The 27,814-nt window shown below is 45.1% G+C and overlaps 1 protein-coding gene across 3 annotated transcripts in view; it reads left to right on the top strand.

Moving 5' to 3' along the window:
* The window catches only part of COL27A1 (collagen type XXVII alpha 1 chain), a 752,882-nt gene that overhangs the window by 507,975 nt on the left and 217,093 nt on the right, over positions 1–27,814 (top strand). For all 3 annotated transcript variants that reach the window (XM_077478787.1, XM_077478785.1, XM_077478786.1), the window contains exons 34-35: positions 62–115; positions 25,689–25,742. In XM_077478787.1, the coding sequence (XP_077334913.1) occupies positions 62–115; positions 25,689–25,742 (108 nt within the window). The remainder of the gene's footprint in view (positions 1–61; positions 116–25,688; positions 25,743–27,814) is intronic.

Below are 27,814 nucleotides of genomic sequence, written 5' to 3'. Positions count from 1 at the left end.
GTTTCTTTTTACCATGAAAACAAATGTCTTAAAATAGTTAACTGGTCTCAATGTATTCCAGGGACCTCCAGGAGCAAAGGGAGAACCGGGACCACCAGGTGAACCAGGAATGAAGGTGAGACATAGTTCTGACTAGCTGGAAGTGGACACGATTTTAAGGAAAATGTATAGTGCAATTGATGGTGGGTGCCTGTTTTCTGTGCCTTAATGATGAAATGATTATTGGGATAAGATTTAGGCTTTGGGTTAAGGGTCTGTTTTAATGATTAGAAGTATTAGGATTGAGGATTAGGATTAGCTTGAGGTTAAATATTAGGCGCAAGTTAAGTGTCTATAATAAAATGTAGGTTCATGGTTACCCATTTGAGGGAATTTAAGGTTCATTTGTGGCTTAGGGTACATTTTAGGGTTTCGGGGAGGAAAAGTAGGTGGGTCACATTAAGTTTTGGATTGTCCAGGGCACTTTACAATTGTTTCTGACATTAACCAGGCTTTGGAAACCATTGTACCATGAAATAGTGCCCTATAGGTGACAATCTACCTACATTTGCATATTTATTCACACAGACTGGATGTTAACCACTTCCCGACCGCCGCACGACGATGTACATCGACAGAATGGCACGGGCAGGCATAAGGGCGTACATGTACGTCCCTGCCTTCCCACGGGTCGGGGGCCCGATCGGGCCCCCGCCCGGTGCCTGCGGCGGTCGGTATTCGTTCGGGAGCGATCCCAGACGAGGGGGCGGCCATTCATTCATGGCCACCCCCTCGTGATCGCTCCTGACGAATGAAAATGCTCCGTGACATCACTTCCTCTCCTGTAATGTAAACACAGGAGAGGAAGTGATGTAATCTCTCCTCCGTGTCGATATTTTTCGTTCCGACACCGAGGAGAGAGGATCGGTGAGTTGCACCGACACTACACAGTAGAACATGCCAGGCACACTCACACCCCCCCGATCACCCCCCCAATTACCCCTGCCCCCCAGTCACAGTGACACCAATGTCATTTTTTTTTTTTTTGCATTGGTGTCATTTGTGACTGTAATAACTGTTAGGGCAGTTAGGGTTAGCCCCCTTTAGTTCTAATGTACCCCCCTAACCCCCCCAATAAAGGTTTAACCCCGTGATCACCCCCCCATCGCCAGTGTCACTAAGGCTGGGTTCACATTGCAGCGGTTTATGAGAACGAATGTGATTCGCACTGCAGTGCAAATCACATCCGATCTCTGTGCGATTCGAGTTCAGCCATACAGATAGTATGGCTGAATTCGCATCGCACCCACCGCAAATTCGCACGGGACCCTTTTTTTGGCCCGCAGCAAAATCTGATCGCATGGGTGTTCACACCATGTGATCCGAGTTTGCAGATCGCACTGCGATATGCGAACTGATCTGGGGGTGTCATTAACATTTCACTGACACTCCCAGCAGTTCGCATAGGGCAGTGTGAACTGCCGCCGGTGCCTGCGGCGGTCGGTATTCGTTCGGGAGCGATCCCGGACGAGGGGGCGGCCATTCATTCATGGCCACCCCCTCGTGATCGCTCCTGACGAATGAAAATGCTCCGTGACATCACTTCCTCTCCTGTAATGTAAACACAGGAGAGGAAGTGATGTAATCTCTCCTCCGTGTCGGTATTTTTCGTTCCGACACCGAGGAGAGAGGATCGGTGAGTTGCACCAACACGACACTACACAGTAGAACATGCCAGGCACACTCACACCCCCCCGATCACCCCCCCAATTACCCCTGCCCCCCAGTCACAGTGACACCAATGTCATTTTTTTTTTTTTTTTTTTGCATTGGTGTCATTTGTGACTGTAATAACTGTTAGGGCAGTTAGGGTTAGCCCCCTTTAGTTCTAATGTACCCCCCTAAACCCCCCAATAAAGGTTTAACCCCGTGATCACCCCCCGTCGCCAGTGTCACTAAGGCTGGGTTCACATTGCAGCGGTTTATGAGAACGAATGTGATTCGCACCGCACTGCAGTGCAAATCACATCCGATCTCTGTGCGATTCGAGTTCAGCCATACAGATAGTATGGCTGAATTCGCATCGCACCCGCCGCAAATTCGCATGGGACCCTTTTTTTGGCCCGCAGCAGAATCGGATCGCATGGGTGTTCACACCATGCGATCCGAGTTTGCAGATCGCACTGCGATATGCGAACTGATCTGGGGGTGTCATTAACATTTCACTGACACTCCCAGCAGTTCGCATAGGGCAGTGTGAACTGCCGCCGGGAGGCATGCGATGCGGGAACCCGCCGCGGATTCGTGGCGTTCCCGCATCGCTCCAGTGTGAACCCAGCCTAATAAGCGATCATTTTTCTGATCGCTGTATTAGTGTCACAGGTGACGCTAGTTAGGCAGGTAGGTATTTAGGTTCGCCGCAGCTTTTTATAGCGCCAGGGACCCCCATATACTACCGCATAAAGCCCCCTGATTGCCCCCTAGTTAACCCTTTCACCAGTGATCACCATATAACTGTTACAGGTGACGCTGGTTGGTTAGTTATTTTTTTATAGTTTCAGGGCACCCGCCATTTATTACCTAATAAAGGTTTAACCCCCTGATCACCCGGCAGGTGTCATTTGTGACTGTAATAACTGTTAGGGCAGTTAGGGTTAGCCCCCTTTAGTTCTAAGGTACCCCCCTAACCCCCCCAATAAAGGTTTAACCCCGTGATCACCCCCCGTCGCCAGTGTCACTAAGGCTGGGTTCACATTGCAGCGGTTTATGAGAACGGATGTGATTCGCACCGCACTGCAGTGCAAATCACATCCGATCTCTGTGCGATTCGAGTTCAGCCATACAGATAGTATGGCTGAATTCGCGCCGCACCCGCCGCAAACTCGCACGGGACCCTTTTTTTGGTCCGCAGCAGAATCGGATCGCATGGGTGTTAACACCATGCGATCCAACTTTGCAGATCGCACTGCGATTTGCGAACTGATCTGGGGGTGTCATTAACATTTCACTGACACTCCCAGCAGTTCGCATAGGGCAGTGTGAACTGCCGCCGGGAGGCATGCGATGCGGGAACCCGCCGCGGATTCGTGGCGGTCCCGCATCGCTCCAGTGTGAACCCAGCCTAATAAGCGATCGTTTTTCTGATCGCTGTATTAGTGTCACAGGTGACGCTAGTTAGGCAGGTAGGTATTTAGGTTCGTCGCAGCTTTTTATAGCGCCAGGGACCCCCATATACTACCGCATAAAGCCCCCTGATTGCCCCCTAGTTAACCCTTTCACCAGTGATCACCATATAACTGTTACAGGTGACGCTGGTTGGTTAGTTATTTTTTTTATAGTTTCAGGGCACCCGCCATTTATTACCTAGTCTCACTAGTGTACCCCTAAATTTAGGGGTGTCTACTTTCCAAAATGGGGTCATTTGGGGGGGGGGGGGGGTTTGTGCCATCTTGGCATTTTATGGCCTTCAAAACTGTAACGCCCTTAGAAAGCCTGAAGGCGGTGCTTGGTTTTCGGGGCCCCGTACGCGGCTAGGCTCCCAAAAAGTCCCACATATGTGGTATCCCCGTACTCAGGAGAAGCAGCAGAATTTATTTTGGGGTGTCATTTCACATATACCCATAGCATGTGTGAGCAATATATCATTTAGTGACAACTTTGTGTAAAAAAAAGTTTTTTTGTCATTATTCAATCGCTTGAGGCAAAAAAATAAAATATTCAATGGGCTCAACATGCCTCTTATCAATTTCCTTAGGGGGTCTACTTTCCAAAATGGGGTCATTTGGGGGGGTTTTGTACTGCCCTGCCATTTTAGCACCTCAAGAAATGAGATAGGCAGTCGTAAACTAAAAGCTGCGTAAATTCCAGAAAACGTACCTTAGTTTGTAGATGTGACAACTTTTGCGCAAACCAATAAATATACAATTATTGACTTTTTTTTTACCAAAGACATGTGGCTGAATACATTTTGGCCTAAATGTATGACTAAAATTGAGTTTATTGGATTTTTCTAATAACAAAAAGTAGAAAATATCATTTTTTTTCAAAATTTGCGGTCTTTTTACGTTTATATCGCAAAAAATAAATATCGCAGAGGCAATCAAATACCATCAAAAGAAAGCTCTATTTGTGGGAAGAAAAGGACGCAAATTTTGTTTGGGTACAACATTGCATGACCGCGCAATTACCAGTTAAAGCAGCGCAGTGCCCATAAAAGATGTCCTACCCTTCCTGTGATAGTTAGGCTTAAAACTCCCCCTTCACAATCCGAATGGCTACTTGCAATAATCCCGGGGGGCAAACCCACAAAACCCTTCTGTTTTAACTTCATTTCTCCTACTTGTGCTAATTCCCTCTAACTCTCTCTAGGTCCCCCAGCTACCCTCTCTCCTACCTTCCCCTTCCCCACACCCCCACTCCAGACTCCCCTCTTCTGAGCATATGACTTCTTCATTACAAACTTTTACAATCCTCACCAGTCTTTACTTTCCATTAGACCCTAAACTCCACGAAGAATTACTTAGCAATTAAGGACTAGGCTCACACTAACCTTGATTGAACAAGATTATAAGCCCTCTGATTGACACGGATGCCGCAATCCCCATTTTGCCAGATGCACAGTGCCCTGGGGATATCTTTGTTGTGTCTGGGAGTGTGTTTGTTTGTAAACTCCCCGACTCCACTTTAGAACTATATTGGTGTGTGAATCAATCCTAGTAACCTCTCTGACCAAAGCCTTGGGAATAGAGCCTAGGTTCCTAGACATTCGATTTACAATGGGTCTGAACAGCACAAATCGTAGTAGCGTGTGAATAATATTGCAAAATTGTTTGAGTTGGTGTTGATTCTGATGTTTATCCTCTTATTACCTACATTTTGCTATGTTGTATTACCAAGTGCTTGTTATCTGAACAAACTCGGAAGAGATGTGCTTGCTTGTACTTACAGTTTTTTCCCCTGTATTGCAATAAACCTCAATAAATTCTCTTTAAAAAAAAAAAAAAAAAAAAAAAAAAAGCAGTGCCAAATTGTAAAAAGACCTCTGGTCATTGACCAGCAAAATGGTCCGTTCTGAAAGTGGTTAAACAGGTCTCTTTCAAATCTATAGATTGCCCCCTCCTTTATCTACCTGTACATCAATACTATTTCCATGCATAGTTGGCCACCAGCAGCTTGAATGTTGGATCCTTCACTCTTTTGCGTTGGCCATAAGTGGGACTGTTTTCCAATATGCCAAAGATCCTCCAACCTTCCCCAGCAGTGACTTTGGTATACAACAAGATAGCAAAATCATTCTTTGCAGGCCACCACTAATGAGTGATGTTAGCAGTGTGAAACAAATGGTTACTTGCACATAGAGATAGACTGACAAACAATCTTTGGTAAAAATCATTCAGTTTTTGAATAGCCATTTTGCACTTCACAGGGACAGGGCACCTTAAATTAAGGAATGGCTTTATCTATTAGTACTTTTGCTTTGTGAGAAATTAACTTTTAATGCATCACGAAAATAGAGATGACAATTTAACTTGTGAAAATGCCGGAGAGTTAAATTGTGGTTTCCTAAAGCAATTGTGTGTGTTTTCCCATGAAGAGCAGTACAACAGGTTTATTTCAATGCTCAATGTTTATTTCATCCTGTGTCTATTGTTTGTATGAGCTTAGAGTTACAGGGAGGTAATGCCTCCATCAATGAACATGTAATATTCCACCCCATTGTGTTTATCTGTTAAGTGGGCCTGGATGAGGAGCTGAGGGAGTGAGCTTTCTATTATCTGGAGTGTATATGTGTGACTCTATAGCCACTTGGGCAGCACAGATTAAAAAAAAAGGGAGGCAATGAGCAGTTTAGAAAAGGGGACAGAAACTGGAGCATGCTCAGTAGATGTGGGAAAGGCTGGTTTACACAATCTCTGTCTGTAGCAGGGGCACAGATAAAGAGGGAGGAACAGTAAACCACAGGATCAGCCAGATTTTTTTTGTAGAATACAGAAATAAATTACATAGTGACTGAGTGAGTATGAACATAATGTAATACATCATGTGCTGACAGTTTTCAACCACTTCAATACTGGGCACATTTACTCCTTTCCTGCCGAAGCCAATTATCAACTTTCAATGCTGTCGCACTTTGAATAACAGTTGCGCAGTCATGCAACACTGTACCCAAACTAAATGTTTATCATTTTGTTGACACAAATAGAGCTTCCTTTTGGTGGTATTTAATCACCACTGGGTTTTTTACTTTTTGCTAAATAAACGATAAGACTGAAAATTTTGCAAATGTGTTTTTCTCCATTTCTGTTATAAAATTTAGGAAATAAATAATTTTTCTTTAAAAGTGTAGGTCATAGTGTATTCTGCTACCTAAAAATAACCAAAATCAATGTAGATTTAGTCTGTAGGAAACTATGGGATATATATGAAAATTGATCAGTCCTGATGTACTGACGGCCTATCTAATTTCTCCAGGACCGGAAATGACAGTACAGTACAAATACCCCCCCAAATGACCCTTTTTGGAAAGTAGAGTGTCCAAGGTATTTAGTTAGAGGCATGGTGAGTTTTTTGAAGTTGTAAGTTTTTGTCAGAAATTTTTGGAAAAGTAAGAAATTTTTTTTTAAAAAGTTTTTTTTTTTTAAACATATTGTCACCAGTGCAGTAAAGCCTTATTATATAAAGGGTGCGACAGTGATCAGGGACGCTGTCTGATGACAGTGCAAAAAAAAAATGTATTTTTTATTTTTTTCTTACATTTCCTTTTTTAAGAAATCTTTTATTTTTATTTTTTTTAACGCACTGTATGCAGAGCAATATAATGTTACCATAGTACTACTACTACTCTGAGGAAGTGATCAGGATTTTTTTATTTATTTATTTATTTTTACACATTGTTTGCATAAAACAATGCATTACATTGCTGTAAGCAAACATTTTACTGAATGAAACAGATTCATTCAGTTTGTTTTGATTAGCTCTGATTGGCCAGAGCTAATCGCATGGGACAGAGAGGCTGTGATTATCCCTGTCTGTACCATGTGATCACACTGACAAATCACAGCTAGCAACAGTTATATTCAATGGATGGCATGAAAGGAAGCCATCTATTGTTTACAACTGTCATGTGACCTGCTATGATGTGGCATGGCGATCACATAGTACTGGCAGCGAGCTGGTACTGCGATTGGTCATCGGCCATGTCCCGTGGACGCAGCCTGGAAAGGGAATCGGTGCTAAACCTCCTAAAGGTCTCCAGTGCTGAGCAACAGTGCCTTGAAAAAGTATTCATACCCCTTGACATTTTCCACATTTTGGCATGTTAGAAGCAAAAACGTAAATGTATTTTATTGTGATTTTATGAGAGAGACCAACACAAAGTGGCACATAATTGTGAAGTGGAAGGGAAATGATAAATGGCTTTCAACATATTTTACAAATGAATATCTGAAAAGTGTGGTGTGCATTTTTATTCAGCCCCCTTTACTCTGATACCCTTAAATAAATTCTAGTGGAACCAATTGCCTTTACAAGTCACCTAATTAGTAAATAGAGTCCACCTGTGTGTAATTTAATCTCAGTATAAATACAGCTGTTCTGTGACCTTAGTGAACAAACAGCATCATGAAGGCCAATGGACAAGCCAAACAGATTAGGGATAAAGCTGTAAAGAAGTTTAAAACAGGTTTAGGTTATAAAAAAAATATCCCAAACTTTGAACACCTCATGGAGCACTGTTCAATCCATCATCTGAAAATGGAAAGAGTATGGCACAACTTTAAACCTACCAAGACAGGGCTGTCCACCTAAACTGACAGGCCGGGCAAGGAAACCATTAATCATGCCCATGGTAACTCTGGAGGAGCTGCAGAAATCCACAGATAAGGTGGGACAATCTGTCCACAGGACAACTATTATCTGTGCACTCCACAAATCTGGTCTTTATGGAAGATGGGCAAGAAGTATCGGTGCCCTAACCTGAGGGGGGAAGGGGAGACAGATCTCCTATCACAATTTGGATTAGCAGCAAGGATAGGAAGTGTTATCATAATGGGGGATTTTAACTATCCAGACATAGATTGGGTGGAGGGAACCTCACATTCATCTAAGGCTCGCCAGTTCCTAAACATCTTGCAGGACAATTTTATGGGTCAGATGGTAGACGTACCATCTAGAAATAAAGCGTTACTGCATCTACTGATTACCAAAAATACAGACCTGATCACAGATGTGGAAATACAGGGCAATTTAGGTAAGAGCCAACTTCTCTAAACTACAAGCCTTGCTGGAAGGCATAAATTGGAATACAATCTTGGGAACAAAGAACATGGAGGAGAGATGGGTTTGCTTTAAGAGCATATTAAATAAGGGCATTAGCCAATGCATCCCATTGGGTAATAAATTTAAAAGAGCAAACAAAAGTCCTGGATTGCTTAACTCAAATGTAAAAATGCATATAAAAGCAAAGGAGAAGGCCTTCAAAACATACAGGGTTGAGGGATCATCATCAGCATTCAGACTTTATAAAGAATGCAACAAGAAATGTAAGGGTGCAATAAGGACGGCTAAGATAGAACCTGGAATGACACATAGCGGAGGAGAGCAAAAAAATCCCAAGAAATTCTTTAAGTATGTAAAGAGTAAAAAAAGGGAGGACAGACCATATTGACCCCATAAAGAATGAGGAAGGACATCTAGTTACAAAGGATGGGGAGATGGCGAAGGTTTTGAATTTATTCTTCTCCTCAGTCTTCACGAGAGAATCGGGGGGCTTCAGCACCACTAAGGTTAACAGAGGACACAATTAAAATTACACTTGGGAAGCTTAACATTACTAAATCACCGGGACCAGATGATTTGCACCCGAGGGTACTTTTTTTTTTTTTAACCAAAGTGAAGTTTATTGAGCATATAAGTCAATGCAGTATTTTACACTTTCAAGAACCGGTGCAACAAGCACCAACCAGCGTGAGACAAAATATACACACTTCGTCTGACATAGTTAGCATAAATATACAATCTGCACAATACAGTCTCAATATACAAGAAAGCGAGTGAATAAGTACTCCCGGGGATCCCCAAGTCCTTGATACCAACTGTAGTGGGAAACAGACCCCGCACCCTCATCCAGATAGAACAGCTGCCCTAGCCTGTTAGAGTAAAAGACCTTTTTATATGGTAGTACAATGTTCACAGCCCTCTTCCATTGCTGGAGCGTGGGGGACACAGGTCTAAGCCATAATTGAGCTATCTGCATCCTGGCTGTGAAGAGAGTCTCCTGCAAGAAAATCATAAGATACTTTTCCTCCTCTGGGAGAGGGAGAAGACAGAGGATGCACTGACGTGGGCACAGTGTAAGGGGAGAACCCATGTGATCGTGTAGGAACTTAATGACCTGCGCCCAGTATCGCTGAATAGGTGGGCAGGACCAGATAAGGTGGTAAAAGGTACTGTTAATGTCCCCGCATCTGGGGCATGCAGGATCGGAGTCCAGTTTGTATTTGGAGAGGCGACTGGGTGTGATATATGAGCGGTGGAGGATATAAAGGTGGTCAGTCTGTCCAATAGCTTGGGTGATACCTTCGTAGACACTGCTAATGTCTCCCCACTGACCATCCTCCATATCCCCGAGATCCACCTCCCACCTTGCCTTCAACTGATAAGCACGAGCTGTAGCCCTGGGGGTAAGGAGGTGCGTATATAGAAGAGATCAATTTCCTGGGATCGTCCCCAAGCACTAAGTCCGCTAGGGCCGTGAATTGTAGAGCTGGGGGTGAGTTCCCAAACTGAGTCTGGACAGCGTGTTGGACCTGCAAGAAGCGGAATAGCGCATGGTTAGGAAGACCATATTCCTCCTTGAGTGTCTGAAATGTCTTAATAGTGAGGTTGATGTAGAGTTGAGACAGGTATATGATCCCCCTAAATATCCACACCTTATGATCCGGAATGCTCAGCAACTCCGGGAGACAGGGGTTCTCCCATAGGGGTGTATGGGCATGCAGGGGGGGGGGGCCAGTCTTCGACTGTGCTATCCGCCAGATCCTACAGTGGTGTGTAAGCATATGTCGCTTGTCCCCCAGACGTGAGAGCCCTCGATGGTTACAAAATATGATCTGGTAAGGGTGTGCCACGACATCTGTGATCGCTGTGCACACTAGAGTGGAGTACCTCAGTTTGTCATGGTTATTGATGTAGTAGAGGTGGGACAGTTGGGAGGCTAGGTAGTATGTTGCCAGGTCAGGTAGAGCTGTGCCTCCCAAGTGAACAGGGCACTTGAGTGTCTTCCAGGCTAATTTATGCCTAGAGGAGCCCCAGACAAACGAGTTGAGGATCGATTCCATGTTCTGAAACATGTGGGCTGGGATGTAGAGCGGGGCATGCCAAAAAAGGTAGAGCAGTTTGGGAGAAGAATCATTTTTACGAGCCCCAGGCGGCCCATGATCCCGAGGGGGAGCCTGGACCAGACCTGGGTCTTCTGTTTCAGAAGGGCAAAAAGTGGTTCTAAATTTAGGGGGATATAGTCCGCGAGGGAGCGGGAGCACTGTATGCCTAAGTACTTGATCTGATCAGTGCGCACGAGAGGTAGCACCGCATGCGTTTTCGTGGGGGCGGTGATATCGATAGGGAGAATTTGGGATTTAGACCAATTTATCTGGAGGCCTGAGAAGGTGCCAAAGCGTTGAATCAATTCCAGAGCCGCCGTCAGCGAGGGGCCTGCATCCTCTAAATAGAGCAGCGTGTCGTCTGCGTACAGGCTGATGACTTCTGACAGTTGTCCCATGCGGAGGCCCCGAATATCCGGGTGTGCCCTGATAGCAATGCCAGGGGCTCCACATCAAACGCATACAACAGAGGCGAGATTGGGCGTACCACGTGACAGATGAAAGGGGGTAGATGTCTGGCCGTTTACCTGGACTCGGGCAATGGGGGCCTGATAGAGGAGTTTGATCCAGCGCACAAACCTGGGACCAAAGCCAAATCTGTGTAGGCACTCCCACAGGTAGCCCCACTCCGCCGTGTCGAGTGCCTTGGCGGCGTCAAGGCTGACCACCACCCTGGCACCGGTGTTGTCATGGGGGGCCTGCAGGTTCATCAAGAACCTCCTAAGATTAAAAGCTGTGTTTTTTTTTGGGCATAAAGCCAGTTTGATCTGCAGGAATAAGGGGAAGGATTACCTTGTTAAGTCTAAGGGCAAGAATCTTGGCCAATATTTTGACGTCCAATTGCAATAGGGAGATAGGGCGGTAGGACTCGGGGCGCAGGGGATCCTTGCCTGGCTTTGGGATGAGGACGATCAGGGACGCACTCATAGTGCGGGGGAGTATAGTGTGTCAAGTTTGGAGAGCAGGACTTCTTGGAACTGAGAGTAAAACTCCAGGGGGAGGCCGTCGGAGCCCGGGGCCTTGGATGATGGCAGACATGCTATGGCTTTTGCTATGCATTCCTCCATTATAGGAGCCTCAAGGAGTTCTATCTGGGGGCCTGTGAGAGCGGGGAAGTCCACAGTCTGTAGCAGGGCCTGCAGTTCCCTCAGGGAGCCATTGGCCCCTGAGGTGTAGAGATCGGCATAAAAGCGTCTGAATTCCTGGGTCATCTCCACCAGATCCGACAATGTGGTCCCACTGTCTGACACTAGCTGGACCACCACTATGGCTATGGTCCAGGTGAGCCATGTAAGCCAGTAGCTTCCCCGCTCTCTCCCCGTATTCATATGTTTTCTGTTTACTAAAAAAGAGGCCCCTCCTAGCCCTTTCGAAATGCAGGTGATCCGTAAGTCTAGAGTGTAAGTGTAGCGTGACAGAGTTGGAGGGCGTGGGGTGTGCGAGGAATTCCCTTTCCAGTACCTCCAGAGTCTCTTCAGCCTGCTGTATAGTGAGCTTTGAGGAGGCCCTGTGCCTGTTAATGCAGGTTGTCAATATCATACAGGCATGCAGTTTGAAGGCCTCCCACACCATGCCAAACGAGACTGAGGCCGCATTTGTTAGGAAGTAGTGAACCCACTCCCGCTGAACGACCTCCAAATCAGTGAGGACCGTCAGCCAGAATGGGTTCAGCCTCCACAGGCGAGACACCGGAGTAGAGGGTAAGCAAATTTTGGCCCAGTAAGGTGAATGATCTGACAGGATCCTGGCACCAAACCCCACGTCCTGCAAATGCGGGAGCAACATGGGGAAGAGCAGAATCGGGTCTATACGTGACATGGCATTTTGTGACGGAGTGAAGCAAGAATACGCTCTTTTGGTGGGGTGTTTGTGCTTCCATGTATCTGTCATGGCGAATTCCAAAAGGAACTTGCCAAATCTGGTCAGTAAAGTCCGGGGCGGAGGTGCGGGGGACTGGGAGATGCTGTCAAGGCTGGGGTCTATCACTGCATTGAAGTCTCCCATCCATATGGCTGGCACCGTGGGATGCTGCAGCATAAAGTCAATTCCTTCCTGAAGGGCCTCAAAATGAAAGGGCGCAGGAATGTAAAAAGCTAGCAGGAGGAGCTCCAAGCCCCCCACAGTGGCATGCAGGAAAAGGTAGCCCCCCCCCCCCCCCCGATCCGACCGCAGAGCATGCAGGTGGAACTGGACCATTTTAGCCACCAGGACAGCGACCCCCCTGGAGTTGTTCGTGTGAGGGGCATGATATAGCCATCCCACCCACAGTTTTTTAAGGGACATTTGTAGCTGCCCTGTTATGTGGGTCTCTACTAACACAGCGATATCTGCGCGTATGTGCTTAAGGTGGGAAAGTACAGCCACGCGCTTGGGCCTGGCCCTCACCCTTCTCACATTCCAAGTAACCAATTTAAGGGTCGCCATTCCCGATGATGCATGATGTGTAGGGTAATCGGACTAACAGGGGACCACCTGACCCCGCAACCACCAGCAACAAACCACAGAAATAGGCAGACATGTAGTAGACCAGCAGCCCCGCCCCCCTCCCCAGGGCAGCACCGCATGCAGGAGTCCCGCCGCGACCCCACCGGGGAGTGGACCCAGGGGCATCGTGGCCAGCTCGGAGCAGATTAAATAAAGCAGACTATCAGTTGTCAGACAATGCAAAGAGTACAAATGTGCAAAACATTATGAAAACCAAATGGAGCCAAGTGGCTGTATAACTTGTGAAAACCGTGCCTACTCTGGACCGGCATGGCAATGCAAACTCAGGGCAGCCCTCCACAACCGTGGGGGCTGAGGCCGACCAGGGAAACGCATCTTGTAGGGTCAGCAAGAGGCGCACCCGGCTGCATGAAAAAGCTTGTGAGACACACAGGTGTAAACGTGATACATAGCCGGGCGCGCTTCCCGCCGAAAACAGGGGGCGAACAAAAGTTAACTGTGCTGCAGGGCAGGTAATCCCAGCATCCGGGGTCAGCTGAGAGCGGAATCCGAGATCCCGGCTGCAGAGTCTTTCCTCTGGAAAAGGGGACCAGGGAGGGTTGGGGTTAACTAAGGAGCTGTCATGTCAGGGGCGTGCGGTGGGTGGAGTGTGTGTAAGGCCAAGAGCCAGCCGCTCCGTATGACTCTGACCAGAGAAGTCTCTGAGCCAAGGAGAAAGAGAAAGATAGTGGCCAGAGTCTACTCGCAGTGTATGGCGTGGCAGTCCCCGGGGAGGTGCGGCAGGCTTCGGATCAGCAGGTCCTCAGAGTGGGGTGATCACATCTAAGCACGGGCATCATCTTGGCGCTGCTCCAGGCAGGATAACACTGCGGCAGGATCTTCAAAAAAAGTGGGTCTTGCCATCCCAGATAACCCGAAGTCTAGCAGGGAACAGCATCGCGTAGGCCAGGTGGCCAGCACGGAGTTCACGCTTGGCTTCAGTGAACTGTACCGAGAACACTGCGATGTGCTGGTCGTCAAATGGTATGTTGCCCTTCTCGCGGGTGAGGCGTAGGACCGCATCGCGGTCACGGTAGTTTAGCATTTTTGCGATGAAAGTGCGTGGTGGGGCACCAGGAGGAGGGGGTCTGGATGGCAGGCGGTGAGCGCGCTCCAATACAAACGTAGAGGAGAAGGCCTCCCTTCCAAAGTTGGCAACAAGTAGGCGTTCAAGGAATGCGGGAGGGTCAGAGCCCTCCACCTTCTCTGGTAGACCCACGAACCGGAGGTTGCAGAGGCGCAGTCTATTTTCCATGTCGTCCTGTTTGCTCAGAATGACATTCAGTTGGTGCTGTAATCTTTTGGTGGAGACCTGGAGGGGAGGGATGACATCCTCCACTTGTCCAATTCTGTGCTCCGTTTCGCCGACCCGTTCCCGCAGTTTGTGTAGGTCCTGGCGGATGAGGGAGATGTTGGCCTTGACCTCCTCGATCCTGGTGGTAAGAGTGGTATGGCAGAGGGTGCGAGATGTATCATCGGAGGGTGGGTTCTCCTCGCTCAGGCCCGGCGCGGTGTCATCTTCCTCCACGAGGTCCGGACCGTATGCTCGGAATTTGCAGAGTTTTGCGATTGCGCCTTGGGCTCTTTTTGGTGGCGACATAATCGCGGGATAATCACCCGAGGTAGGCAGTGTGGTGTGCCGCTAAAGGAGGCAAAATCAGTCCACAAGGATAAAACACAGGATAAAGTGCAGCCGGAGCTCTCTCTGTGTGTCCTACGCCATGCAGCTTCAGGCCACGCCCGCACCCGAGGGTACTTGGGGAAATTGCCAGACCATTGTTCCTAGTGACTGGAATGGTACCAGCTGATTGGCGAAAAGCCAATGTAGCACCAATATTTAAAAAGGGCCCAAAATACATCGCTGGGAATTATAAACTCTTGGATGGGATGATAAAGGACTATATACAAGATGTTGGTAATGAGAACGATATCATTAGCAGTAATCAGCATGGATTCATGAAGAATTGTTCTTGCCAAACCAATCTATTAACCTTCTATGAGGAGGTGAGTTGCCATCTAGATAAAGGAAGGCCTGTGGACCTGGTGTATCTGGATTTTGCAAAGGCATTTGACTCAGTTCTCCATAAACGTTTACTGTACAAAATAAGGTCTGTTGGCATTGACTATAGGGTGAGTACATGGATTGAAAACGAGTTCAGAGGGTGGTGATAAATGGAGAGTACTCGGAATGGTCAGGGGTGGGTAGTGGGGGTCCCCCGGGGTTCTGTGCTGGGACCGATCCCATTTAATTTTTTCATAAACAACCTGGAGGATGGGGTAAACAGTTCAATCTCTGTATTTGCCAACAATACTAAGCTAAGCAGGGCAAAACTTCTCTACAGGGTGTGAAAACCTTGCAAAAACATCTGAACAAATTAATGGGGTGGGCAACTACATGGTAAATGAGGTTCAATGTAGAAAAATGTAAAATAATGCATTTGGGTGACAAAAAAAAATATGAATGCAATCTATACACTGGGTGGGGGGGGTCTAAAATGGAAAAGGACCTGGGGGTCCTAGTAAATGATAGGCTCAGCAATGGTATGCAATGCCAAGATGCTGCTAACAAAGCAAACAGAATATTGGCATGCATTAAAAAGGGGATCAACTCCAGAGATAAAACGATAATTCTCCCGCTCTACAAGACTCTGGTCCGGCAGCACCTAGAGTATGCTGTCCAGTTCTGGGGACCGGTCCTCAGGAAGGATGTACTGGAAATAGAGCGAGTACAAAGAAGGGCAACAAAGCTAATAAATGGTCTGGAGGATATTAGTTATGAGGAAAGGTTGCGAGCACTGAACTTATTCTCTCTGGAGAAGAGACGCTTGAGAGGAGATATGATTTCAATATACAAATACCATACTGGTGACCCCCACAATAGGGATACAACTTTTTCGTAGAAGGGAGTTTAACAAGACTCGTGGCCACATATTAAAATTAGAAGTAAAGAGGTTTAACCTTAAACTACGTAGAGAGTTCTTTACTGTAAGAGCAGCAAGGATGTGGAATTCCCTTCCACAGGCGGCGGTTTCAGCGGGGAGCATCGATAGTTTCAAGAAACTATTAGATAAGCACCTGAACAACCGCAACATACAGGAATATACAATATAATACTGACACATGATCACATACATGGGTTGGACTTGATGGACTTGTGTCTTTTTTCAACCTCACCTACTATGTAACTATGTAAGAATGTCATTGTTGAAAAAAGCCATAAAAAGTCCAGTTTGTGAGAAGCCATATGGTGGACACCCTGCAAACTTGTGGGAGAAGGTGCTCTGGTCAAATGAGACCATTAAATTTTTTGGCCTAAAAGCAAAACGCTATGTGTGGGGGAAAACTAGAACTGCACAGCACCCTGAACACACCATCCCCACTGTGAAACTGTGCCACCGTGGTGGCAGCATCATGTTGTGGGGATGCTTTTCTACAGCAGGGACAGGGAAGCTGGTCATAGTTTATGGGAAGATGAATGGAGCCAAATACAGGGCAATCTTAGAAGAAAACCTGATAGTCTGCAAAACACTTGAGACTGGGACGGAGGTTCACCTTTCAGCAGGACAACAACCCTAAACATACAGCCAGAGCTACAATGGAATGGTTTAGATCAAAGCATATTCATGTGTTAGAATGGCCTAAATCCAATTGAGAATCTGTGGCAAGACTTGAAAATTTTTTGTTCAGAGGCTCTCCATCCAATCTGACAGAGCTTGAGCTATTTTGCAAAGAAGAATGGGCAAAAATTTCACTCTCTAGATGTGCAAAGCTGGTAGAGACATCCCCAAAAAGACTTGCAGCTGGAATTGCAAAGAAAGGTGGTTCTACAAAGTATTGACGCAGGTGGGTTGAATACAAATGCACGCCACACTTTTCACATATTTATTTGTAAAAAAAAATGAAAATCATTTATCATTTTCCTTCCACTTCACAATTATGTGCCACTTTGTGTTGGTCTATCACATAAAATACCAATAAAATACATTACGTTTTTGGTTGTAACGTGACAAAATGTGGAAAATTTCAAGGGGTATGAATAATTTTTCAAGACAATGTATTTATGCCTAACAAAGCTAGGTCAGCACACCTGCAGCAGCCCAGACAAGGGGATCCCACTCTCCTTTTTGTTTTCGGAACATATTTTACAAACACCCCAAGAGGAACAAGAAGAAAATTGAACAAAACTTCAATATGGGCAATGTATATGCTGAATTAAGAGTAATGGCAGACTAATTCCCTGGTTCTTTCTGGTAAAAATGGTTTCATGACCAATAAACCATCTCACATATTTGTATGATGGGAACCATTTCTAGATTGACCGTTAAGATACTCTGACATAATGTTATAGGTCAGAAGCACACGACAGAGAGGACTTTGCCATGCCTCATTTTAGGAGGAAGATCATAAAGTAAAATCTATTTCTGTGTGTCCGGTCTCTGAAGTAACAGGTGTCCCCATCAGATTTGTTCTTGGTACTCTCTCAAAGACATTTTTGCTTTAATGTTATCCTGTTTATTTTGGAGGTTGCCGTTTGCAGATTTTCTTTTCACTGCGCTTCTGCATTTTTCAGAACCCCCCTGTATCATTGTTTTTGGCAAATCATCCTTGGCTTATGACAGAAGCTACTGTTCCCCTTTTGTGACAGAGGTGAAACTTGAACCATCCTTCCCTCCTGTCCGTTTTTTCTGCGAACAAAAACCCATTGATGCGCGCAGTGCGACCATTCAGAAACACGAGGCTCACAGTAGCTGACGGCTTTCTGTGCCTGCCAGTGTGGGACTCTTATCTCAGCTGGAGACTAGACAGTTATGGATAGATTGCACAAGCTACCTCCATGTCTTGTTCTGAAGGTTTAAATGTCCTGCTTAGCTGAAGAGTTGGAGACTGTGCACACAGCACAGCTGCCTTTCCCAAGACTCTTCCCTGTGCCTAACAGCAGTAGTTTGTTTTCTGAACAAAGGGTCAGAGCATCACAGGCAGCAAACTAAGAAATATTTATAGTATAAAAACAGGAAGAAAGAAAGGTCTGGAATTAAAGCCGTGCTTTAAAATAGAAAATTGCAAGTAATGTCAACTTATTCCCGGAGTAAGCTATCTTTGCTGTGCCAGCTGTTGCTGAATTAAACATTCTCAACATGCTGATGGACTTAAAGTGGACCTGTCACCTGTTCACAACAAAAGCAATAAAGGAAACCACTGCTGACATAAATTCGGTGATAGAAATTAGTTTCCTGGCTGTTAAAGTGAACCTGTGAATTTTGGGCAAAGAAACCGATTCAGTTTAAATTTGAACTTAGGGCAGAAAAAATGCATGCAGATATTTGTGCAATAAAATTATGTTAGTGTATTTTTAAAAAACAATTTGTGTAAGTTCTTTGAATTTGACCCGGCATCAGGCACTTGAAATCCTTTTTACAGCAGAGCTCAGGCTGGGAGAGGGAGATGCAATCAGAGGCCAGTCAGGTGTACTGCAATGCTCATGCGCATTAGAGAGCGGAGAGAAGAGCTTATTTGTTTTTTGCTTTTCCTTTATTGACCAATCAGAGCCTGCGTTCTGGCACCAGACATAACATTATTTCACTGCAAATGAGAAATGTCAGATTTTCAAGATGGCTGTACTTTCGGGCAGGGCTATTCAATCTGAGCAATTTATGGACATAAATACAAATCCCTTGGTAGGTAAATCAGTCCTCAAATCTGTACTTCCATTTGTATTTTAGCTGGTTTTCTGGTGTTCAGCTTTAATATTGCATCTCTCCCAGCAACTTGTACTTCCCATCTTTTCATATACTTGCCACTCTGTATTCCAGAAGAAAAAAAACTGTATAAGCTCCATATCGATGTGTTTGAAGCTTACACAGGGCTAAGGACTTTCTCCTTGCACCACATGACCGAGCTCAGGTCTACAAATTAGCTACATGATGAGCAAAGTCCTCTCCAGTTTTTCCTCTTTGGTGGTGGGCGGTCCAGAGTACTTCATTGAACAATGTTCAGATTATGATGTGTGACCATCATTCTTTATAGCATTCTCTTGTGAGTCTATACTGGAAAATGACTTATCCCCAGGGGGTGAAGTGTCCATGACTCTGGGCTCACAAAAATTCTGGGTTTATCCAACCTACATTAGGATCAGCTGAGGAGGAAGACTCAGAGGGCAGCGCTTGAGCATGGAGAGGGTGAGTAGTGCAGTGCAAAATGTTATCTTAATCGTACAGAACAGGGCACAGGTAACATTCATACCCCATGGTATTTCGGCATGCACCTTCAGTTTATTGGACACTGGCAAACTTTTGATCACACACGCACTGGGGCTCCTCCCCTATAGCTTTAACTCGCTCCATGAATCCTACTTTTGTGCTAGTGTCTGAAGATGATGGGCCTCTTCATTAATTTTGAACTTTTCCTTATTTTTTTAATGCGTCAGTTACCTCTTCACTGTCGCCCAGTCCCTAAAGAGTCCTTTAGGGTTGTGCCCATCATGATTTGGACAAGTATGCCAGGGTCACCCTACAACTATGATCATTACTGTAAAAACTGAGCTAAGTTTGGAAAGTATTCACTTTACAGTGCAAAGTTGGCGCTGTAATTTAAACCACTTAGAGGTCAGTCTCAGGTATTTGACCAGGTGTTACATCATACCACTGGTTTCATACTTTACGCCACTTCCACATAGAGCCTATACTGTATAAGGTACTCCGGCACCTCCTCCTACCCTTTTACTATTAGGACTCGTTACAGGACAGTCTACACTCGGGTTACCGCATAGTCCTTTCAGACATGCTTACAATATCTCCCACACACTACTCTGAGAGTATCCCCGTGGAATACCCTCACTTGAAGCTATGTCTGCATCCGATTCAATCTGTATTTTTGACACGCAACATGTGGCATACCCAACAAAAACAGAATTTTGATCTTAATACAGCCATCGTTATCCATCGTTGTCCAAGGCTCATAAATGCCATACCTCATCTACTCCTGTTTCTCAATCTGGGCTGGATCACAATATGCCAGAACGCAGACACAGAAGAGAATGAAGAGGATATTAAGAAAGGAAGCTGCAAAAGATTTTTCTTCCCAAAACTTGTGTTCTGTTGAAAGGGGAGCTTTAGGCAACATTGAAACATAGAACAGTAATGGCAAAAATGACAGATGCTTGGTAACATTTAAAAGTTGTCTGTCTCTGTCCCCTAAAGCCTTGGCATTGTGCAGCCTGACTCTCCTCTGTCTCGTCATGTCCTTTTGGATACAAAGGGACCTGCAAAATCCTGCAGCACATTCCCTGTTCATGAACTGATAGAATGTGTAGTCTATGACTGGGTTGATTTCTGAAAGAATTTCCAGTGGAAAAAGAGTTTGCAAAGAATTAGGCTATTCCTGTAGTTGATCCTACCATCTCTATCCTAAACAAACCTCTCAATTTCCCTGTGGAAGATGATTCTGCAGATAGAAAATTGGAGATGCTCCTAAAGAATCTCTTTAACCAGTTCCTGTCCGGGCTGATATTCCTTTTATACATGTACAAAAATAAACCTTATTTTTTGCTAGAAAACTATTTAAACCTCCAAATATATATATATATATATATATATATATATATATATATATATATATATATATATTTATTATACATTTTAAGCAGAGGCCCTAGGGAATTAAATGGTGGGCGTTGCATGTTTTTTGTGTCACACAATATTTGCACATCAGGTTTTTCAAACGCAAACTGAATTACTGAGGAGGTCCGGTGCTAAAATTATTTCTTTGCTTTGATGTTCACAGCGATACCTCATGTGTGGCGCGATCAACGTTTACATATGCGTGAGGTACCAACGCGCGAGTGTGACTTTACAGGGGCGGGGGTGTTTTAAAATTATGGACCCTCTCGACACATCCCATTCTAAAATGTAAAGACTATTCTAAGGTTACTTTCACACTGGGGCGGGCGCCGGCGGTAAAGCGGCACTATATTTAGCGGCGTTTTAGCGCCGCTATTCGGCCCCTGGCGGGGCAGTTTTAACATCCGCTAGCGGCCGAAAAAGGGTTAAAACCACCGGAAAAGCACAGCTGCCCCATTGTTTTCAATGGTAAGGGGTGCTTTAGGGGTGGTGAATACACTTCTCCTATAGCGCTGCAAAGATGTGGCTTACAGGACTTTTTTAACTGTCCTGCAAGCACACCGCTCCAGTGTGAAAGACCTTGGGGCTTTCACATTGGAGTGAATTGAGCGGCTCTTTCAGGGCGCTTTGCAGTCACTATTTTTATCATATAGCATCTGCAAAGCACCTCAGTGTGAAAGTAGCCAAATAGTTTTACATAATGCAGCAACCTCCACAAGTCCAAGTAGGTCACCCAACATTAGAGGTGATTTATTCTTCCAAAGCAAATCAATTTTTCCAAACTGGCACTGACTAGTATTCCAATGTTTCTCTCTTCCCTCAGTTTTTCTCCATCACTCAGCTAATGTGACCCCAGTGCTGATGGGGGGGGGGGATCAAACAAGGATGCTATGCAGGCGACTGAGATACCCCCTATCAACTGATGACTTTAGCATGCCGGCAGCTAGAAGGTTATAATGGTGCACAATAAAAACCTATTACTTAGTTTAACTAAAAGACAGCCTTCATCTACATGCTGGCTTGTATATGATTTTTGTAGGCATTTTGCCAAGGCACCCTGGTTGAAAAAGGCTGCCCTAGAAAATGCAGTTTCCAGAATGGCTCTAATATGCTTTCATGTGTGCAAAATGTTATGGCTTATTGCTTGGACAGTTAAAGTTGCCTGCAAAAAACGCCTCACACCTATGCCCTTCCAAGGAAGATGCCTTTTTTCATGAGGCACTTGACCAATTTATCAGAGAGGTCTTCAGGGGAAAGCTTTTACTTCCAGATTTCTTCAAACTCCATAACTTCACATGAAATCAACAAGGTCAGTAATTGCCTCTCTAAAGCAGGTGGAATACCTGGTATCAGTGGATAACCAAGATACCTATCTGCGTGTTGCTTTACCTGCCTCATCAACACTTTAGCATGTTCTATACTTTGTAGTAGCAATAATTAATCCCTCCCATTTTGTCACACTGCCCTTCAATCTATCCTCTGCTCCCAGAGTGTTCACAAAGGTCTTGGCACCCCTGCTTGCCCTGCTCAGAGCCCAGTGCATTCAAGTCACAAGCTATCTGGTCAACCTTCTTCAGAAGGACTCGTATCCCAGGCAGTTGTCATAAAATGTCCATAGAACAATTCAACTGCTCTTTCCCTCAGTCAATCAGAAGAGAGATTCCTGGGAGACCCTTAGCTCTCATACACATCAATGGATCAGGATAGGGCTTAGGTAAGTATTTGGGGGGGGGGGGGGGGTGGCTGTGGGGAGAGCTACACCCAGAAGGTCATTTACCTTCATGCATAGAATGCTTGAAGGTTAAAAAAAAAATTTCAGCCTTTAGAACCACTTTAACACTAACAAAGTCCTTTCTATCCTGCCACTAGAAACTTCTTACAACATTTATCAGGCTGAGGAGGAGTGTTCCAATCCTTGACAGTTCAAGGAACATGGTCGAAACAGAAAATGGAGCTCCCCATAAACATCCTGGAGCTGAAGGCAGTCACGTTGTCCCTGCAGCACTGGACTCTCCCGAATGGACAACTAATCCAGGTGCATTCAGATAATGCCACCATGGTGGACATGAGGAGCCTGGCTGCCTTGAAGGAAGCAAACAAGATTCTTGCATGGACAGAAAAACATTGTCCAGCTATTTCTGCAGTCCACAAGAGTGGGCGATTGCCAGGCAGATTATCTCAGCCGCTACCACTTTGACCAAGAGGAATGGTCTCTTTGTCCAGATATGTTCAATCTGATATGCCAAAAATGGGGCATTCTGGATGTGGAGACCCTAACCTCCAGATTCTAGGACAAGCTACCTCTGCTTGTTGCCAGAACCAGGAATCCTCTAGCCCTGGCCTTGGATGTCCTAATAATACCCTGGTCTCAGTTCGGGCTTCTTTATGCCTTACCTCCAGTGTAAATTCTGCCTTACCTGCTCCACAAAATAGGGCAACATAATCGAACTTGTAGCAGACAACATCTGGGCCCCTTCCCAACAGGCCAGATGTGCTAGCTCAGGGTCCAGCAACATGTTGAATCCCATGTCTTAAAGGATAGAGGGATTTCTCAATCTGTGACTATTACTTTGCTAAAAGCAAGAAAAGCCAATTCCAAGAAGATCTATTATGGTACCTTGTTTCTACAGTGGAAAATGAGGGGTATAATAAACAGCATGGTAGTGTTGGCAACACAGCAAGGAAGGTACTCTTGAGGCTAAAAGAATCTAGTGTTTTTAAAAGACTTGAAAAACCTAATGTAAATAAATCACCAGGGCCAGGTGACTTACCCCTGGGAGTTGTCAAAGAACTAAGGTCATTGGTAGTTATTCTACATCTGTAAAGACAGCTTACTGATCGGAATGGTCCCAGCAGACCGGCGGAAAGCTAACGTGGTACCAATATTCAAAAAAAGGGCTGATATATACCTGGTAGCTACAGTCAGCCTAACATCAATAGTTTGTAAATGATTGGAGGGGATGATAAGGGACCATATCCATGAAATTGCTGATGAAAAAATGTATAATATTAGTAGTACCAAGCATGGATTTATGAAAGATCGTTCTTGCCAGACCAATTTATTAACATTCTATGAGGGATTGAGCTGTAATCTGGATGAGGAAAGGCCTTTGGTATCTCGTTTTTTACCAAAGCATTTGACTCGGTGCCCCATAAACGCTTAAATTACAAATCCAGGCATTCATTATAGTGTATGTACCTGAAGAGAAAACTGGTTACAGGGGTGCGTCCAAAGATGGTGATAAATAGTATATCTTCTCTGACCAGGATTCCCACTAGCACCCTAAGCCTGATCTCGATCCATCACTGTACCTGAGAGCAGTGGCTCTCTCTGACCTCACTAGACATGGAGGCAGCAGCAGAAGCAAATTGCTTGCTTTAAGGGCACTGGGCAGGGAGGAGGAGTCAGAAGCAACGTCAGGGGACCCCAGGAGAGAAGGATTGGGCCTACTCTGTGCAAAACCAATACACAGAGCTGGTCCAGTGGGGAAAAAAAAGTATTTAGTCAGCCACCAAAGTTCTCCCACTTAAAAGATGAGAGAGGCCTGTAATTGTCATCATAGGTATACCTCAACTACGAGAGATAAAATGTGGAAACAAATCCAGACAATCACATTGTCTGATTTTTTTTTTAAAGAATTTATTTGCAAATGATGATGGAAAATAAGTATTTGGTCACCTACAAACAAGCAAGATTTCTGGCTCTCACAGACCTGTATCCTCTTCTTTAAGAGGCTCCTCTGTCCTCCACTCATTATCTGTATTAATGGCATCTGTTTGAACTTATTATCAGTATAAAAGACACCTGTCCACAACCTCAAACAGTCACACTCCAAACTCCACTATGGTGAGGACCAAATAGCTGTCGAAGGACACCAGAAACAAAATTGTAGAACTGCACCAGGCTGGGAAGACGGAATCTGCAATAGGGATGCAGCTTGGTGTAAAGAAATCAATTGTAGGAGCAATAATTAGAAAATGGAAGACATACAAGACCAATGATAATCTCCCTCGATCTGGGGCTCCAAAAAAGATCTCAGCCCGTGGGGTCAAAATGATAACAAGAACGGTGAGCAAAAATCCCAGAACCACACTGGGGGACCTAGTGAATGACCTGCAGAGAGCTGGGACCAACATAATAAAGTCTACCATCAGTACCACACTACGCCGCCAGGGATTCAGATCCTGCAGTGCCAGACGTGTCCCCCTGCTTAAGCCAGTACATGTCCGGGCCCGTCTGAGGTTTGCTAGAGAGCATTTGAATGATCCAGAAGAGGATTGGGAGAATGTTATATGGTCAGATGAAATCAAAGTAGAACTGTTTGGTAGAAACACAACTCATCGTGTGTGGAGGAGAGAGAATGCAGAGTTGCAACCAAAGAACACCATACCTACTGCAAAGCATGGGGGTGGCAACATCATGCTTTGGGGCTGTTTCTCTGCAAAGGGAACATGACAACTGATCCGTGTACATGAAAGAATGAATGGGGCCATGTATTGTGAGATTTTGAGTGTAAACCTCCTCCCATCAGCAAGGGCATTGAAGATGAAACGTGGCTGGGTCTTTCAGCATGGCCATGATCCCAAACACACCGCCGGGGCAATGAAGGAGTGGCTTTGTAAGAAGCATTTCAAGGTCCTGGAGTGGCCTAGCCAGTCTCCAGATCTCAACCCCATAGAAAACCTTTGGAGGGAGTTGAAAGTCCGTGTTGCCCAGCAAAACATCACTGCTCTAGAGGAGATCTGCATGGAAGAATGGGCCAACATACCAGCAACAGTGTGTGACAACCTTGTGAAGACTTACAGAAAACGTTTGACCTCTGTCATTGCCAACAAAGGATATATAACAAAGTATTGAGATGAAATTTGATATTGCCAAAATACTTATTTCCACCATAATTTGCAAATAGATTCTTTCAAAAATCAGACAATGTGATTGTCTGGATTTGTTTCCACATTTTGTCTCTCATAGTTGAGGTATACCTATGATGACAATTACAGGCCTCTCATCTTTTTAAGTGAGAGAACTTGCACAATTGGTGGCTGACTAAATACTTTTTTGCCCTGCTGTAAGTATGACTTTTATTTTATTTTATTTTACACATCCGATTACTTTAAGTGAACTTGTGTTTTGCTCCACTCAGTACAGATTTATTTGAGGAAGCTGCTCCAAGTATACAATATCAAAGAGTTATACATTATGAATCTCATCTTATATTGTTCTCCTCAGGGAGATATCGGACCGTTGGGGATTCCAGGAGAACAAGGACTGATAGGCCAGAGAGTGAGTATACCACTCTACTTATTCACCTGCTAACAGAACCAGAATACAGATTCATTCTGAAAATATAACTGATAAAATGTTATATTTGTGGTGCTCTGGTGCTACTTGCTATACATATTTTGTAAGTTTGGCCACTTACAAAGAAATTAAGGGTCTATCATTTTTTTTATCTTTGGTGTATTTTAAATGATAGAGACAGAATATCAACCAAAAATCCAGAAAATACAAATTTTATAAATTCAGTTACAGTTTAGTGAGTAAAATAAGTATTTGATCTCCAAGCAAAACATGACTTAGTATTTGGTGGAGAAACCCTTGTTGGTAAGCACAGAGGTAAGATGTTTCTTGTAGTTGGTGACCAGGTTTGCACACACCTCAGGAGGGATTTTGGTCTACTCTTCCTTACAGATCTTCTTTAAAGCCTTAAAGGGGAACTGCAGTCTGCTCACATTATTTGTAATAAAAAAATATTTGCCATTCTAAAGCTTCCCTCTAACCACTTTCTATATTATTTTATATATAATGTGATTTTGTACTTGCCAAATATGCTGCAGAAATATCCCTCCACTCAGCCTGGCTGCAGCCATTTTAAATGTGTGCAGCTGAAGCTGCTGCCTGTTCACTTTCTGGATTTACACAGACACACAGAGGCACACCTCCAGCCTTGCAGCTCTCATTGGCCCTCATATGACTCCCCCCCCCCCCCTCCTTCCCTTCTTGAAAAACAGATCCTGTTCCCCTAAAGCATGAATAACGCCACAGTGCTTATGCTGTGCCATTTGGCCCCCTGTATCACCCAAAAAACCTGAAAGACCCTGCCTAGTTCTGCCCCCCCCCCCCATATATTTTATATATAATGTGATTTTGTACTTGCCAAATATGCTGCAGAAATATCCCTCCACCCAGCCTGGCTGCAGCCATTTTAAATGTGTGCAGCTGAAGCTGCTGCCTGTTCACTTTCTGAATTTACACAGACACACAGAGGCACACCTCCAGCCCTGCATCTCTCATTGGCCCTCATATGACTCACCCCCCCCCCCCCCCTTCCCTTCCTGAAAAACAGATCCTGTTCCCCTAAAGCATGAATAACGCCACAGTGCTTATGCTGTGCCATTTGGCCCCCTGTATCACCCAAAAAACCTGAAAGACCCTGCCTAGTTCTGCCCCCCCCCCCCCCGTAAACTGACCGCAGTTTATAATGGCTCCTGAGCCTGACATTGTGGTCAATTTACATGCCTCCATCATCCACAGTCTGTCAGCTCTGTACACTCCCCCTCTGTCAGCTCTGTCCACTACCCAGCCCTTCCCTTCTGCTGCTATTATAACTACACTATAAATATACAATCCTCTCTGTAGAATAACATTATGCGTCCCAGTGTCCGATATATAAAAAAGATTCTGATCTCTACCTTATATCAGAGTGTCTCCAGGCGCTCACGTGTCTCCTTAGCTTTCTTCTCCCCGGCTGACGTCAGCGGGAGTTTCTCGGCCCCTCCCGCTATAGCTGTTAGATGGGGAGAGGAGAGAGCAGAGGAGTCACATGAGCGACGGGAGATGCTCTGATCTAAGGTAGAGATTGGCATGTTTTTTATATAACAGACACTGGGACACATAATGTTCTTTTCCAGAGGGGATTGTAGTGGGTTAACAAGCACTTTAAGGTCTGGAGACTGGCTAGGCCACTCCATGGCCTTAATGTGCTTCTTCTTGAGCCACTCCTTGCCTTGGCAGTACGTTTTGGGTCATTGTAATGCTGGAAGACCCATCCATGACCCATTTTCAGTGCTCTGGCTGAGGGAAGAAGGTTCTCATCCAAGATTTTACAATACATGGCCCTATCCATTGGCCCCTCAATGCGGCAAAATGGTCTGTACCTTTAGCAGAGAAACGTCCCCAAAGCATAATGTTTCCACTTCTGTGCTCAACTGTAGGGATGGTGTTCTTAGAGTAATAGTCAGCTTTTTTTCCTCTAAACACGGTAAGTCCCCTCGTAAAAAAGGCACATGTACAGTCATGCCAATGAACATCTAAATGATTCAGAAAAGGATTGGGAGAAAGTGCTGTGATCAGAT

Source organism: Lithobates pipiens, unplaced genomic scaffold, assembly GCF_037356315.1.
Source record: "Lithobates pipiens isolate NorthernLeopardFrog02 unplaced genomic scaffold, aLitPip1_a1.2 Scaffold_1, whole genome shotgun sequence".
NCBI classification, from domain to species: domain Eukaryota; kingdom Metazoa; phylum Chordata; class Amphibia; order Anura; family Ranidae; genus Lithobates; species Lithobates pipiens.
This window is presented reverse-complemented; position numbering and strand designations above follow the sequence as displayed.